This window comes from Sorex araneus, chromosome 2 (genome assembly GCF_027595985.1).
Source record: "Sorex araneus isolate mSorAra2 chromosome 2, mSorAra2.pri, whole genome shotgun sequence".
Classification (NCBI taxonomy): Eukaryota; Metazoa; Chordata; class Mammalia; order Eulipotyphla; family Soricidae; genus Sorex; species Sorex araneus.
In genome coordinates, this window is record NC_073303.1 from 292534644 (window position 1) to 292552553 (window position 17910).

The 17910-nt window shown below is 46.7% G+C and overlaps 1 protein-coding gene across 3 annotated transcripts in view; it reads right to left on the reverse strand.

Annotated features, from left to right (window-relative positions):
* Positions 1-5050: 5050 nt before the first annotated feature.
* SENP2 (SUMO specific peptidase 2) overlaps positions 5051-17910 on the reverse strand; it is a 39051-nt gene continuing 26191 nt past the window's right edge. For all 3 annotated transcript variants that reach the window (XM_055127621.1, XM_055127620.1, XM_055127619.1), the window contains 5 exons: positions 17337-17540; positions 16112-16191; positions 11195-11279; positions 10101-10196; positions 5051-7830 (listed from right to left, as the gene is read on the reverse strand). In XM_055127621.1, the coding sequence (XP_054983596.1) occupies positions 7768-7830; positions 10101-10196; positions 11195-11279; positions 16112-16191; positions 17337-17540 (528 nt within the window). In that variant the 3' untranslated portion in view covers positions 5051-7767. The remainder of the gene's footprint in view (positions 7831-10100; positions 10197-11194; positions 11280-16111; positions 16192-17336; positions 17541-17910) is intronic.

Consider the following 17910-nt stretch of genomic DNA (forward strand, 5'->3'; position numbering starts at 1 on the left):
AAAAAAGAAATATATCCAGCTAACAAGAGCCCGGCGTCTTGGTCTCTTATTTCAGGATCACGGCCCAGGCCGTGGGAAGGGCAGGGATAGGGCCAGAGCCTCCCCCAGGGCGGGGGGGGGGCACCCCTTTCTTCACCAAGGCCCTGGGGCTTTACAGGAGACCTAGGATTTTCCAAGTGGTGTCCTCAGACCACGAGCAGCTGTCACCGGAGAGCTCTGTGAGAAAGGCAGGGGTGGGGGGTGGGGGGTACCTTGAGAATTCCGAGCACTGGGGGTCCAGTAGTGTCCTCCTACTTCTGTGAGTTTTCTGGGCAGATGCTGTCGAGAACTGGGCACGGCCCACTTGAGCCAGAGAAGCACTTTTTCAGGGGGAGGGGAACGGGGGGGAGCAGGAGAGGAACAGACCGATGCTTCAGGGGAAGTGAGTGGCCAGGGCCCGTCGCTGACTGACCGGCCTGGAGAAGCTGGTGCCCGTGGGCCTGCTCCGTGTTAAGCTCTTCACAGACCAGAGCCATCACAGCGCCCGGAGCTGAGGCGGGAGGGGAGGGTCACTTCAGCCCTTGAGGGTGGCTTTCCCAGGGGGGTTGCTTAGGGGTGACCTGATGGGATCCCAAAAGAGCCACCAGCCCCCCGGAAGCTGCTGAGTCACTTCCAAAGGACACGTTAGCCAGAGAGATAGAGGTGAAGGCGCTTCCCTTGCATTCTGCCAGCTTCAGATCTGCACCATGCACAGGGCACCTGGAGCACTGCCAGAGAGCACTCCTGAGCACTGGGAGTAGCCCCTGCGCACTGCTGGATGGAGCCCACCACCACCTCCGAAATGCATTCTTCCCTTATGTCCCCCCTTAGTCCACCCCGTACTACCAGGAGTATGGCCATCCTGGGGGCCCCGGGCTCCCTCCCCCGTCCTCTCCCTGTAGGGCTCCAGGGAAGCCCACGTCACAGGCTGCTGAGAGCCGGTCCCTGTGCTGGGCGCCCGTCACAGACGCAAGCAGCACGCCCTTCATGAAGGCTTGATGCTGACCCAAGAGAACGAGCAATCACGGGCTGGGGAGAGGCCAGCAGGCTCAGCGCTTGCCTTGCACACTGCCCTGACCTGGGTTTGATTTCCCGCCCCCCTCCCCCCATGGCGCCCTCCTCACCCCACTCAGGAGGCCCGATGGCTGAGCACAGAACCAGGAGTAAGACCTGAACACAGCTGGGTGCGGCCCCAAAGCCTTCCCCTCCTGCCCCCCACTCCCATACAGCAAAGCGGAGGAAGAATTGAGGTGGGAGAGAAGAGAAAGCCCCTCCGGCTCGTGGTTCGGTCGGCGTTTGGCCTTCTTGGCCTTCGTTGCGGGTGGTAGAACTCGACACATCTCCCAACCTGTCCCTTCAGAGAAACGCCCCCGGTTTGTGAGGGGCCGGCGGAGGTGAGCGCTGAGATGCTCCCGGGTTGTCCCAGCACTGTGCTGCGGGGCTGCAGAGGTGAAGCAGCCACGTGGAGAGCGGGAGGCAGGTACTGGCGAGGCTCCCGGGCGGAGATGTCGGTGCCACAGCTGCAGCTCTCGGGTCTGGCCTCTCTTGCACTTCCCCAGAGTAGGAAAAACGAAACAGGTTTCTGGGGCCAGACAGAGTGAAAACAAACCAGGCCGGGGGGCTTGCCTGGTACGTGGTTGACCAGGTTCAGTCCCCGGCATCCCATGTGGTGCCCTGAGCCTGCCGGAAGTGATCCCTGAAGGCAGAGCCAGGAGTAACCCCTGAGCATCACCAGGTGTGGTCCCAAAAACAAAATGCTCCCAAGCAGTGCTCAGGGAGCTCAGGGGCCCCTCCGAGTCAGGTTCAACAACCCTGACAGTTCAACGTGGGGCCCACCCAGCCCGTGGTGCTCAGGATCACCCAGTGGTTCTGTTCCAGTGGGTGGGGAGCAGCAATGTTTGGGCAACCCCGTGGCACTGGGAAATCTGAGTTAGAGTTGGCTGTGCGGGGCAAGCACCTTAACCCCGGTACTAGCTCTCCAAGACCTTCACTGAACCAAATCCCATCCCACCTGACCAAGAGCTGCCCTAGGTGTGGGCATGGGGCTTGATGAATTGCTGCCAACGTGGGACTAGCTCGGGCCACTCTCATCCTTTCTCCTGTATATCCCAGATTTTGCCTGTCTGGACATTCTGACATTCCCGAAACACTAATTTGGGGCAAGGTAAGGGCCTGGAGCAATAGTACAGCCGGTAGGGCGCTTGCTTGCATACGGCTCACCTGGGGTGCGATCCTTGGCATCCCAGGTGATATCCCAAGCCTCAGGAGTGATTCCTGAGTGCAGAGCCAGGAGTAAGCCCTGAGCATTGCTGGGTGTAGCCCCAAAACAGAACAAAAAAAGGATCACGTGGGCACTTGATTCAACAACAACTGAGTGTTTCATTAACTTCTTACATATTTTTTAGATAAACAAAAATCCAAATAGGATGTGTGCCCCCCCACACAAATAACAAAAACCAAACAATGATCAAATGAGTCTCAAGAGATCTCTGCTCCACTCCAAATGCCAAAAAGCAAGTTGTAGAAAATTCTCATATAACTTTCATGTAATCAGATTCTCATAAAGATTGAGTATTCCTATGTCCTTAAAAATAAGTGTGTGAAACAGTTTTCAAATGGAAAAGCCAAATGAAACTCAAGGAAATAGTGAGCTGTGGAACTAATTGAACAAACAATTGTTTAAAACTGTAGTAAATCCAAATGCAGAGCTACACTATCTTTTTGTTTTGTTTTGCTTTTTGGGTCACATCCGGCGATACACAGGGGTTACTCCTGGCTCTGCACTCAGGAATTACTCCTGGTGGTGCTCAGAGGACCATATGGGATACTGGGAATCAAACCGGGTCAGCCACATGCAAGTCAAACGCCCTACCCGCTGTGCTATCGCTCCAGCCCCTATCTTTTTGTTTTTGGACCATACCCTGCAGTGCTCAGGGGACCAGACAACATGTCAGGGACCAGGTGAGTCCCTTACCCACCATACTATCTCTTCAGCCCAAATTATAGTAAACTTTAATATCAAAATTTACCCTGTATAAGATAAGATAGTCATGATGGTATTAAATTTCCAGAATGTGTTCCCAAGACCAAAAGTGGTCTCCGCTCACTAGCTGTTTAAGACATAGGTGGCCTAAGAAGTTGACCACCTTATTCTGTAAAGCAAGTCACTATCTGGGCTTTTGTGAGATAATACAGACAAGACTCTGCTCCGGGGAGAGACTTGGAAGCCGTATCTGTTGGATATTTGAAACACAGGTTCCCTTGAAGGGATCCATCCCAAACCACATGAGCAGAAAGCTGGCCTGGACAGGCAAGCAGCATGGTAATGTCATCACCTCACACAAGGGACTGGTATGAAGCCATCAGGAGAAATGACATCTATTCCTTATCCAGGATCAAATCAATCAACAGTTAAGTGGTTTTTGCTTTTTGTTGCTGTTGGGGGTAGGGCTATGGTTGGGGTAACACCTGTCGGTGTTATTACATGGTAATCACTGGCAGGGCTTGCGGGGAGGGGCATATGGGATTTGGGGGATGGATCCTGGCAGGTGACATGCCAGTGCACCTGTGAACTCTACCTACAAGTAGAGAGACTTTTGACATATTTTAGTAAATTTCAAAGTCAAGCTGAAACTCAACAATTTGGCTTTCTTAGCCACACACTTCCAGTGAAGGCCGTACGGCTTCTGGTCTTTCTACTTGGATGTAGTTTGGTTCATTTCCAGTTCCTCACTGAACAGATTTGTGTGTTCTCAGGTGTGTATTTACTAAAGAGCAACGGCACTCTATCTCTCCCGCTCCTTGCGTTTGGTGGTCTTGGGCTGCTTCCCCCACCCCGGGGAGGCTGATGGCGATGGGCAGGTGAAGGAATGGAATGAGGGCCAGGCTGGTCGGTATCAAATGCAGTTTATTTCATTTCCATCTCCATTCTCCTCTGATTCTCCTCCTGGTTCTCCCTCCCCCATGCTACTTCATTCTCCTTCTGGATCCCTCTTCATTCTCCTTCTGGCTCTGGATCCCCCCACCTACTCTTACAGCCTAGTTTATATAGCAATCACGTAGGGTGGTGATACAAAGGTGGGTTGAACAATAACAAATCAACAGAGGTAAGACCACTCCTCCAGGAGATTAACTCAAGGACAGCATCTCATCTAAGGAGATTACCCCAGGTAACTAGATCTGCTCAAGGGTGGGATCCCAAGGAGGGTGTCGCTTTCTTCTTTCCTCAGCTAGTAACCCACTTAAATAGTTGTAGTAAATCTACTAATATTTCTAGCAATGTCATTCTAAATGAGCACAGTAAGAGATATATCAAACCTAAGTTTGGTTCTTCCTGAGGACATCTCACTATATATTCCAGACCGCAGTCCTCAGGCCAGGTTAGTCTTCCTAACCCCAGCAGGGTCCTAATCTTGTCATTACTTTTTGATCATGACAGCATTTGTCCATGATCATGTCCTCAACTTATAGTTGAGTATTGTGGCGCTTTGGCCTGGCCCATTTCGATGCCAGGGTAGTTCACAGCTTGCCCTGGGTCTATCCAGTCCCTCGTCAGGACCCTGCTTTTGGGGTGCTAGGAACTAAGGGCAACTGAGTTAAGAAAGCAGATGCCCAAGAGTATGTATTATTGTAATCAATCAACTCCAAAGTTGCAAAGCATAACATTAACTGTCTTCCTGTGTCCATACAGAAAGGACATTGCTTTAAGGTAAACTAAGTTCCCTGCAGCATGGCTGAAAGAACAAACCCAATGTTATCCTACACTCAGGCTTATGACGTCTTCACTTACTTTTCATCTTGCTCTCAGCGAGCAAAGTGTTTTAGAATTGGATTTCTATCCACCAGTGGGTTGAGAGATCAACTTAGTCATAGTCCACACTTAGAAAAAAATTAAGCTATCCATATAGCTAAGGGTACGTGACATCTTAAAACTTTTGTGTCCATATGCAATCAAAGAATATAAATGAATGTGTACTGGTCACTATATAAAATACATTTTACTATGAATTGCAATAAAAAATGTGAAAGTCACTGAATTAAAGAGATGAATTTATTGGTAAATAGATCAAATCAACACCCATTCCAGTAGTACACCCTTCCCTGTATATATTAGGCAAAAATATAAAAGTTATCAAAGCAATACAGCCAGCTGGATCCCCAATTAACAAACAAATGAAATACCAAAGGCTTATTTGAATATAGGGTGCTTAGAAATCCTTTCCAAGAACTTTTTTGAAGAGATATAAGGTAGCATATTAGTTCCCCAGGCCAATTCAAACACTGTAGCTAACGTGTTCACTTTAAATAAATACTCAAGTCTGAGGTTCTGTCTCCTTTTGTCCTGGCTCCCTTGCACACCGTGGGCAGTGCCGGCACCTCCCTCAGTGCTGCGGGGCCCCCACCAATCAACAGATGCTCCCTGATCTCCAAGGACTCAAAGACCAGTTCTAAGAACTTAGGTTAACTGAGGTAGAACATGGGGCTCTGCACAATAGCCTCTGTGGGCCCCCAAATCTGCCATTCCCCATCCCACCCTCCTCCACATCCTGGCTCAGATGTGAGAAAAAACACTTACCTACAATTAAAAAAAAAAATCCATACCAATCTCTGGAGAGATCGTCTAGCCAAAAAAAAAAAAAAAAAAAAACAACTCCCCCATTTGAACATACAATTTTAAACATGTTTATTATCACTGGCTTTAAAGTTGAGAACTTGCTCCTGAAAAAAATCAAGAGATGTGTTTTAATCTCCTGACCTTTTCTTTCCTCATAAACTGTTGAGCTATAAAAATTCCGAACAGGTGGTCTCCACCTCGTGGGAGACAGGGCAGAGGCTGGAGCTGCAGGGGCTGTGGGACCTGCACACCCTCAGGCATTGGGAGGCCCGACGCCATCCTCTCTGGGTTCACGCTCTCCCCTGACTGGTTTCATCACATCCCGAAGACTGTTCCGAGTTATCAGAGGGCAGAGGGGGACGGCGAGCCCATTCTAGAGCAGCCCAGCGGCCGGCAAACCCTGGGGGCCATACATCCACACTCCCTCCAGCATCGGTCACTGGGGCAATACACACTCATTCCCACAGGGTTCACCCGTGAACACTCGTTCAAGTGCTCAGTTTTCCAGGGGAAACCTCCGAGTGCCAGGTGGGCACCAGCCTTTTTGGAGAGTGACTCGGCTCCCAGCCCAGCTCCCGGGGCCCCTGGGAGTGGAACGAGGCTGCGGGCAGGGCTCTCTGCCGCCTGGGCGGGAGGCAGACCTCACGGCCCGCCCCTCCTCAGCAGCGCTGCAGCGCATGGAACTGGTGGGCGCTTCAAGCAGGCACTGCGATTCCCCAGCACGCCTGGCTCCGGCCCAGGACCGGGACCCATCGCAGGGAGACGGCAGCACACCCCTCCGGGCTGGCGGCTCAGAGCCAGCTCAGGGCCCGAGGCTGTCTTCCCCTTTGGCTACGGTGTATACCAAGACAAATTGAAGGAGTTAAGGAGGCAAAGTGTCCGAAATCACTTCAGCATATACTGTTCAGGTTCGAGACAACCTTTTATTACACTGGAAAAGCAACACTAGGCACTAGGTCTTGCAAAATACGGGCTGACCAACTCTCAACTTTCAGAAATTAAAAATGCGTAACCACATCTGTAAGGTTTTTAATGAACAAAAAAAGTTAAATACAAACTTTCATATGCAAAATAGATTATTGTATAACTGGCAACCTCAGAGACAAGTATCAAATTTTCTTCCACAAACTGCGGCGGGGGTGGTATGGGGGATGAAAAGGCTAATGTATACAAAACTTAATTTCGGCTTTATATATCTATATATAGAAAAAAAAAGAACTTTGAGAAAAAAAAATAGCTTTAAATTCAACAGTATCCTTTGAAATAAACAGCTCAGGCCAACAGTCACAATTCTGAGCTTCACACTCGTATCAGATCTGGGATTTTCAAAGGAGAGTTAGGTTTTACAGTTACTTCAAATCCAGTTGCAAGAGTAGCCACGCGCCACCTGATCCCAGGCCAGGAAGTCTCTCTCGCATGACCGCAACATTTCTCGATGCTGCTCAACTGGCCAGAACTCCTTGGTCACGATTCTGCGTCGGCAGGACGCGGCGTGAGACTCCCCAGAGAGGCAGTCGGGCCTGCCCCACCACACGGCTTCAAGCCTCCAAAAATGGGACTAGCTTCAAGTTGGCAGCAGCTACCCCAGCATGAGAGGAGTTAAACGAATACTTCCTCCTTCGTCCCCCAGTCTGATGTCCCCACCTGATCTTCTGCAGAGAGTGGCAGCTTGATTAACATTCTTTTTTTCCAGAAATAAATAGTTCAAACAAGATATTCAGAGTTAACAGTGAAAGAGCAGCAGAAAATGGCCACTGCCCATCATGTCTGCAGACGAGTGAGCGAATGAATACACGTGAACCAACACACAGAAAAAAAAAAAATCACAGGACAAATCCTGCATTTCCCACATTCACAGGGAAAAAATATCTAAAGAAAAAAATATTAATTAGCGTTTGTTCTTGTGTGGGTTGAACGGTCCAAGGCTCCGAGCAGGCACAGCCTTATGAACAGGGTTGCAAGCAGCCCGCGCACGTCCGGTGCGGTCCAGTGCGAGGCCTTCATGCACTTGATAGCTCAGTACCTGGGAGAACAGAGGTGAGGCGGGGACTTCTTAACCCACAATGCATGAGGTATATGGAAACATCTGTCCGTGAAAGGAACTACCAGCAGCTCCAGGGACCAGCAGGACATTCTCACAGCAACTGCTGGTGAAGGATTTCCCACACCATCTTCTTCCGGAAGAGAGGCATCTGGTGCTGCAAGGAACCCAGATGACACACGCGTCACATGGGAAGGTGTCACTGTGCAAGGTGATGCGCGTCCCCCTGCCATGTGAGCCTTCTAACATCATCATATATATTTATCATCTTCCCAAAAAGGGGGGATGAGTTTTATTACTATAGGAATCAGAATCATATGTACATGTTAAGGAGTATCAAAGCTGGATACAGAATTATACCACATCATCCAACAAGTTCATGACAGAAATGTGGACAAAAATGAAAACATACAAGTAACGGCACAACAGGGAACTTTTCAACTTAGATGTGTTTTCAAAGCTAAAAAGAAAAAATGAACTCAATTTAAAAAAAGGGAAAAATCCACAAATTTCTCTTATACCAACTGTTGTACAATGCCAATTGTGTTTAGGTGAAAACTTCTCTTCAAATCTCATGCTGAAGAACAAGTAACTGTTATTTAGAAGCATCAGAAAATGAGACGTTTTGCTTATCATTATGTTACTCTGCTTGGACTGGTATTAAATTTTTAAAGCAGCAACATTCAGGACAAATCTCCAATTGTCTAAGTCAACTAGTCCTTCTCTGGACAGAATTAGTAAATCCCTTTGCAATAACTCCTAGTATCTCATAAATAGTTGGTTAAATCACTCAACTATCAATTTTCCCACATGCTGGGAGTCTAAAAATTCCGAACATAAATTTGTAAACTATTTGGGGCTGGAGCAATAGTACAATAGGTAGGTCAATAGTACAATAGGTAGGTCAATAGTACAATAGGTAGGTCAATAGTACAATAGGTAGGTACCTTGCACGTAGCTATCTCAGGGTCAATTCCAGGCATCCCATATGGTTTCCTGAGCATCGCCAGGTGTGGCCCCCCCCCCAAAAAAATTTGTGAACTAAATTAAAAGTTCAAAATGTAGGTTTTGTGTTTTTTTTTTTTTTAAAAAAAGCCACAAGTCACACTTCCACCCCCACCAACCCTGCACATTTTTGGGGATGACACCCGGGGGTGGGGTGGGGGGGCTCAGGCCTTACTCCTGATCTATACTCAGGATCAGTTCTGGAGGGGTTCAGAACACCGCCTGTGCTGCCAGGGACTGAAACAGGTGAGCTGTATGCAAGGTAAGCCCTACCCAGGGTACTATAGCCCCCTCCCCTGCACAGTCACTGCTAACAAAGCTGGATTTTAAGTAAATGCCTTTATGCTAGAATGTTTGTTGTGGGGTGGCAGGGCGTTTGGGCCACAACCAGAAATGCTCAGGGGTTACTCCTGGCTCTGCACTCAGAAATTACTGCTGGAGGTGCTGGGGGGAACATAAGGGATGCCAGGGGTGGAACCTGGGTCAACTGTGTACAAAGCAAAACGTCCTACCCACTGTACTATCTCTCCAGTCCTACTAGATATTAATAATTGAGCATGGTGACCAAGCTACTTACAGCTGTTCAAAAGCTTAGAATGGAATTATTACACCTAGTTTTCAGTTAAGGACAGTTCATTAGGGCTAGAGTGATAGAACTGCCTCGCATGTGGTCAACCCGGATTCAATCCCTGGAACCCCGTACCACTCCGGAGTCCACCAGGAGTGATTCTCAAGCGCAGAGCCCTGAAATGACTGGACAATGCTCAAAAACAACAAAACACAGAAGCAAAAAGCCAATCGAGTTTGGAAAAAAACACCTATCCAAATGAGACTTTAGGGAAAAAAGTCTTGCAATTGTAAAAAGGTTGAGAATTATCACAAATTCTCACAAGCTCCCAACATACTTGAATTTCCATTCAAATGCAGAGCTGAGGGGAAACAAAACTAAGCGAACAAGGTTTTTGAAAAGCAGCATTCGTAGTGACAGCTCGGGTCTTACACTCGCCCAAGGCCTGGTTTCCTTGCTCTCTGACAGGCCTTCCTTTGGGGTCACAGTTCAGTGACCCAGGGAGCCGGGGAGATGGCACAAGGAGTAAGGGGCATGTACAGTGCTTGCCTGCATGCAGCCAACCCCAGTCCAATTGCCCCCCAAACTCCCAGGAGTGATCCCTGAACAGAGGGGTAGGAGGAAGCCCTGAGGACAACCAGGCGTGGTCCTGAAACACAACAAATCAAACACACAACAAATTCAGTTAGCCAGTGAACACTGGCAGGGGTATGCAAAGTATCTCGTCCACTCCCAAAGACAAGCATAAACATTAAAAACAGAAGCAGCTATGAAAGCTGTGGCTAAGGCTTCCCAGCGAGCACAGCGGCACAACTACTGTTGTTAGCTATGTGGGGACGGGGTGTTCCACTCACCTGAGTGAATGTGATCGGTTTGTCCCTAGCGATATAATCTGCATATTTACAAGTAAACATTCCACAGTCACTCCCATTCAACTGTTGAGGAATCTCCTAAAATCACCAAAAAAAACAAGAAGGTGAGGGATATAATTTCATTAATAAAAACTGGATTAAAGGTAGAAAGTTAAATCTGGTATTACAAAGACGAATACATCAACGCGAGAACCCTGACGATGTCAAAGAGGGGCCCAACAGAGCACAATGTCCTCTCAGCGCCCAGCCAAAGAAACCAAACGGACAGCTGGAGGGGCCGCAACACTCTCTAAAGGCCCAGCCTGAATACTGAGGCTGACTGCAGTCCCACTCATGCACTCAACTGAGCTTCCAGGTTAGAAATGGAAGGTGACCCAAATAAGACCTGCTGTCCTGGAAGAAAAAGAGTTTCCCTTTACTTTTCTTAATGACCTAGTACCATCCTTTTCCTTCCAGAAAAACTTTCCTTTTCTCTACCTGCTAGATGGGATGGACACTGGATGGGTCTCATAAATCATTTGAGCACCAGCTCAGGTTCTACATTCATCCAGATAATTTTTTTTTTCTTTTTGGGTCATACCAGCGATGCACAGGGGTTACTCCTGGCTCTGCATTCAAGAACTACCCCTGGCAGTGCTCAGGGGACCATATGGGATGCTGGGAATTGAACCCGGGTCAGCCGCATGCAAGGCAAACGCCCTACCCGCTGTGCTATCGCTCCAGCCCCCTGAATTTTTTTTTTTTTAATAGCAGGCTCGGTAATTTCAGCCAGGTTATTCTGGGAGTGCTAAGTGTGGCTGAATTGCAAATGTACCCCCTGAGCGACTTCTCTCAGCCCTCTGACCTGAACTGACCAGGGACTTTGTTTTTCCAGTCTTTTCAGGTGCATGCTAGCACAGCCACACCAAAGAGTAACAAAAAGAAAATGGCTACGCTGGGTAAATGGATTTCCAGAGATTTAGAAGGAACACAGTCCTAGGATGGTTGCTTCAGGAGAAGGGCGCTCAGCTGCGGTGCGTTAGTGCACCCGCTGCGGAACACCCACAGGTTCCTGCATCTCCACACTCAGCACTCACATGAGGCTTCATGCTGTAGTGCGTCCACTCCAGAAGATTCAGGTCTATGTTTCTTTTGGTCTTACTTTCATCCTGTAAATACTGACTGAAAGAACAACAGAGAAGGAATATACCAATGAATTTTGGTAAGGACAGCCATTATGATGTATTGTTTTTGATTTTAGGGTTTTAAAAATTATCACTGTTATTCCTCAGGTCACATAGTGAAAATGATGTTAAAGCGTATGGTACTGATGGACCAAGTTCTGTAGCCCCAGTGCCCGTAACCCTCCACCACCGCCCTATGTCACCTCTGGTCTGACTGTCATTTCTCTCCCTACTTCCGTCCACCACTTGAGGAGAGCAGAATCAGACCTGGGGATATTCACACAGAAACAGCTATGCCACTCACAAGTTTACCTTCCCTTGCTTTGAAAGTGAAAGAGAGAAGGAATTGGTTTGACTTCTAAATTCAGTATTTTTTTGTTTATAAAATTGGTTTACTTTAAAAAGGATGCAGAACTTTCTGGCACTACCCCCCCCAGCCAAAAAAAAAAAAGTATGCAAAGACCAATTAATAATCATGCCTTAATTACTACTGTGATATTTTATTCTTTTCTCCATTCTATCCTTAAATGCATGATTTAAAAACAAACATTCTATTAAACAAAATACATCATACTTGCTTCCTCTCAAAAATAGCACTAAAAAGACAACTTCCCTGGACTCTAGGTACATATATAAAAGTCACTGTCAAAAATCTAAGGCAGACTTATGTTTTGTTTTGCCCTTCTTTTGGGGCCCAGACTTATGTTTTGTTTTGCCCTTCTTTTGGGGCCCAGCAGCTGTGCTCGGGGCTACTTCCTGGCTCTGCACTCAGGAGTCACTCCGGGAGGGTTTGGGGCCACAGGAGTGCTGGGGATCGAGCCCAGCAAGAAACAGGAAGACCAGAAGGCAACAGCCAGGCCCAAGAACAGCACAGCACAGCGTCTCCGTCCTGTCCTGCCAGTGTGTGGTTCGTTCAACTTCCCGGGGCCCCGATGTGCTGCATGTGCTCCTGGCAGCTCTGCTGTCCGAGATTCCTGGTGGCACAGGTACCTGCTGGTCCTGCCACAGCTCAGGTGAGTCTCAGCACCACAAAAAGGCTGGCACCCCCGGAGAACACTGAGCGCACCACAGCCATGCAGTGTGCATCTGACAAGCATGCGTGCGAGCAGCACGGTGCCCATGGACACAGCCATGAGGAGGCACCCCACGAAGTGGGCGAGCCACGATCAGCACGTGTCTGCATGCCACCAGGGAAGAAGGGCCAGTCTTGGCGAGCACCAGAGCCAGCAGGCGCTCGAGCCCTCATCTTCAACAGCAGCAGCATCCCAGAGAAGGGGAGGGCAGGCAGGGAGGCCATTTGAAATTTTTTAATAAAGCAACACATTTTTTTTTCCCTTTTTGGTTCACGCCTGGCGATGCACAGGGGTTACTCCTGGCTCTGCACTCAGGAATTACTCCTGGCGGTGCTCAGGGGACCATATGGGATGCTGGGATTTGAACCCGGGTCGGTCTCGAGCAACACATTTTTTTAAAAAAGAAAAACAACCACTTTATAAAGAACTTGATGTATCTTGACTATTTATGTTTTTTCCAGTTCTCTAATTATTATTCAATCAAAATAAACACCCAGAGAGTTGAAATTCCCATTGCGCCAACACTGCCTGCTGTGCAGTTCAGTGGTTTTGAAGGGAACCTCCCCAGGAGTACTGCACCCCCAGGGCAACACCTGGTGGCCTTAGGAAGTCGCGCAGTTGGGGAGCAAAGCCATGGCCGATGTCTGCCACGCGCAGCTCCAGTCCTCTGAGCTACCTCCCGGACACCTCACCAAGACAACAGCAAGAAAGAGAGAAAATGAACTAGTGTCAGTCCTTTTCTCCAAGTCATTTACTAACAAGTTTCTCATGAAAGCATTTTTTTCCTAAAATTATCCAAATATACTTGTAAAATTAGAACCGAAACCTGAATTTATTTTCAGGTGGAAAAATATGGTCTTACTGATTGGCGACCTCACCACAGAATTCATGCCTCCACTTTACATATAGATGATATGCTTCCACAGGTTTTTGACATTTGTACTTTAAAATACTTGCCTACAAACCATACACTTCAGCTTTCAATTTCGCTCTGGGTTCTTAACGATGAACAGGACCACTCAAGGAAAAGCAAAGAGACAGAGTGGGCTGATGAATTTAGAAGTACACGGGCTGGAGAGTTAGTATAGGAGCTAAGGCACCTGCCATTCATGCAGCTGTAATGGCCACGGCCCTGGTTCAAATCCCCAATGGGGCTCCCTGAGCACAGCTAGGAATAGCCCCTGAACATGCCAGATGTGGCCCAAAATCAGGACAAAAGGTAGAGCTGGAGCACGCGCAGCTCATGTGAGGCTCTGGCTTCAATCCCCAACCCTCTCCCCCCTCCTCTTCCCCCGCCACCCTCTCTCTGTGAGCCTCTCCCCAAAAAGAAGGCATATGTGAATAGAGAGAAAAAGAAGGTACACATGTTCAGTATGGGAAGAAATTTTCAAATGTAAAAAATGTGGAAAAGTATGTGACTGAGTTTTAGAGAATTCAGTCAAGCAGTAAGTAAAATATACGGAATTAAAACACTTAGTGTCTTTGTTAGTATGGTTTTAAAGCAGTGTTTCTCTCCCTTCCTGTGTCCCAACCCCACCCCATTCATTCAAACAGAACACCTGTCGAGAAGCACTAGCATGAAGGGTCACATAGTTGGTGACTGTACAGGTACAAGTATCTAACATATCTTTCAAAACTGGTTTTTAAATTTCTTTTAACTATTAATGTCTTCACACTCTCTAATCACTTGATGCCATCTATGCATTTATTCCTTGTGTGTGTGTAAAATCACATGGCGGTCGCTGTTCAAAGAGCTGAGATGTTCTCTATCAGGTAGGATTCACGCTTCTCTGGTTTTCTCTAAGAAACTGGAGACTAAGGACACTGCATTGTACACTGGATGGAGAAAATCTGAATGAAGGTGTATATGGTTGACTTGTAACACTGCTGTGACATTATTACAAGTATGTACTACATTTAATACACATAGTAAATACTAAATACAGAAGTATTTAGTACATTATTTGTTGCAGTAAAATTGTCAGCCAAATACTCTGAACTGCAACAGTTGTATCAGTTAACTGGTCTGTAATAAAAACCAATACTGGGGCTGGAGCGATAGCACAGTGTGTAGGGTGTTGGCCTTGCACGCGACCGACCCGGGTTCGAATCCCGGAATCCCATATGGTCCCCTGAGCACCACCAGGAGTAATTCCTGAGTGCAGAGCCAGGAGTAACCCCTGTGCATTGCCGGGTGTGACCCTAAAAGCAAAAAAACAAAACAAACAAACAAAAACCCCAATACTGACTTTAAAAGTTTATGAAAATCCTGAAGATCTTCAAAACCACGAGATGTTAAAGTGGTGGGTACTTTTCATGCGGTTAAAAAAAGTAACCCTCACAGGTGTAAAAGGAAAGCATAAGTCACTCTCTCCTGAAAGGGCATAAGGTAATCAAACATTTTTATTTACTGAATAACTAGTACTGGTCTTGAAACCATGCAAATGTAACTCTCCTATTGGCATGGAATAACGTTTCAAAGTCCTAAGGTGTAGTGTGACCAAAGATTACACAGTGATACTTGCAAAGCCTCATTTAGTCAGTGGTCTTCATCTTTTGAAAACCACTTATTTTGGGGTCAGAGAGAGAGTACAGAAGGCAGGGCACTTGCCTTGCACATGACTGACCTGGTTTAATCCCCAGCAACCCATATGGTCCCCTGAGCCCTCCAGGAGTGATTCCTTAGTGCAGAGCCTGGAGTAACCCCTGAGCACCACCGGGTATGGCCCGGAAAACAAAAACAAAAGCCCATTTAGACTGCGTACTAATAGAACGGACTGATCTGCGGGGAGAGGGAGAGGAGGTACAGGAGTTCACGGAAGTGAAACTCAAACGTGGGTGAGAACAAGGTGTGACCACTGGTCTCTGTGACCGTCAACCTCACACAGGCACACCCTCATTCACTGAGCTGCATCTCTGGCACCCAAAACCAAGAGATTTGTGGGTAGGGTGTGCAGGAAGACAGCTGAGGGGATAAGGACATGTGTCTCGCATGTGCATTGCTCAGCACCTCCTGCCCAACCCCCAGCACGGACGGTTACATCTCTGGAGGCCCCGAAGCACGGGCCTGAGCAACACTGAACTGCTGGACTGCACCCACTTGGCCACGTGTCCTCAGGAGTGGCCCCGAGATCTCCTGAGTCCTACCACAGCAGGTACCCCTAAAACTTTGTTTTTAAAAGCTGATTTTAACATCCTAGCTCCTGTGTGTGGGAAATCAAGTATTATCCTGTCTCTTAACAGTTACCAACCCCATGATATTCAAGGCTGCAGGTAACAATGACCTACGATGGAATGATATCACTAGGAATACCCTGCCATAAACCCAAATAACTTAAGACTATTTTCCCAAATTTTTATATGGTTCTCTTCTGTTTTTCCTAACTGCTGGAACATTTTAGCATTTATAAAATATTGCAGTGAATAAGAGAAATAAAACTCCCCTATTAAAATTCTTTATAACATTCTGAGTAATATTAATCCCAAAGGAAATTTAAATCACAGGATTTTAGTATATTTTACAGTGTAATACATGACCAATTTGTCTTTTAATTTTACTACTAAAACTTCTCAGTTAAGATCATACATTAGGTTCTTTTTATTTTTGTTTAGGTTAAAAGACACATCCAAGTCCTGATATGACACATAATTCAATATGCATTATCCTACTATCTAACCATCTCAGTCCCCCAGGGCTAGAAAGAAGCAGCACCACCTAACAAAGACACAATGAGTAATGTTTTCAGCCTTTACTTACAGGAGAATCTCACAGATCCTGTGGCCCTTTTGTCCCATTGAATCCAGATATTTAAGACACTTTTTCCTTAGGTCTATCACCTGTAATGAAAAAATGTCACATAGAAAAATGAAAACCTTATTTCTAAAAACAATCTTTAAACAACACATTAGCAGAAAATAACATATCAACAGATATTTCTAAGATATATTTTTAATATTGTATCATGAGTATGAGTTTTAAAATAGTATACTTCTATTGTGAGACTTGTTACTGTTTTTGGCATGTCGAATACGCCACGGGTAGCTTGCCAGGCTCCGCCGTGTGGGTGGGATACTCTCGGTAGCTTGCCAGGCTCTCCAAGAGGGACGGAGGAATCAAACCCGGGTCAGCCGTGTGCAAGGCAAATGCCCTACCCGCTGTGCTACAATGGAGACATTACTGGTGCCTGCTCAAGCAAATCGATGAACAACGGGGTAACAGTGCTACATACTCCTATTACCAAAAGAAAAAAAGCCTAGAAATTTATTTACCAAAACATTAGTGGTTTTTTCAGACTGATTGAATTGTTTTTCTTATGCAACTTCTTATTTGAGGCACAGCTGGCATTGCTCAGGGCTTTACTTCTGGCTCTGAATTCAGAAGTTCCTGCTGACCTCTGGGAACCATATAGGGTGCCAGGGATTGAACCCAGGGATTGAATACCAGCAAACATCCTACCTGCTGTATTATCTCTCCAGCCCAATATAAATCTACATTTTTACAATAAACTTGTACTATTATATAAATGAAGTACAAATACAAATAAATTGGATGCTGCAACTTTCTGGAAGAAGAGCTTTGGGGCTGGAGATACAATACAGCAGGTAGAGTACTTGCCTTGCATGCAGCTGACCTGGGTTAAACCCTTGACATCCCATATGGCCCTCTGAGCACTGCCAAGAGTAATCACTGAGCACAGAGCCAGGAGTAACCTCTGAGCACTGCCAGGTGTGGCCCCAAAATAAAAAAAGAACTTCTCAGCTGTAGGAACTGTCTTCTAGCTTTTTAAGAGGAGTTACTCTGCAGAGTATGTCTTTAACATATACCAAGAGACTTTCATCAGACAGAAATGGTAGCCTTTATGTTACCACCAGCGGATCACACCTGAATATGGCTTAGTTAACACAAGTTATAGCCCCAGCATCAATGTGTTCTATGAAAATGGTCATTATCCAAATTCCAACAATTAACCCTCTCAACTCACCACGAGGCTCCAATGTACCTTTCGATGAATAGGCACCAAAATAAGCTCCTGCTCAAAGAGATTGACCCCTTTGGTCCATCTTTTTACTGCTTGGTAACCACCAGACTTTAATTTGGGGTAGAAGAAAGTACTGAATGCATGAAGTGCTGGGTAATCTTGTTTTTTGTTTCTTTCCACTAGAAGATTCATATAAAAATTGATGACCTGTAATACCACAAGAATAGATATCAGAGCATGGCAAGTACATAACTGAAAACAAATTTCTACCTAACTGAACTAGAATGAATCGGATGTAATAAGCTTACTTAGGGAATTGAAGGTACTAATAAAGGGAATAAAAGATCAATCTACAGGGCCAGAGAACAGCAGGCTAAGGTGCCAGAGTTTGATCCTGGCATTAAATGGGCCCCAAGCTATCAAGGAGTGAGTCCTGAGCAGAGTCAGGTGTGGCCCCCAAACAAACAGAACTCCAAAACGAAGACCAAAAAGAAATTGTCTCTGGGGGCTGGAGAGACAGCACAGCAAGTATGGCACTTGCCTTGCACGTGGCTGACCCAGAGCATCCCAGATGGTA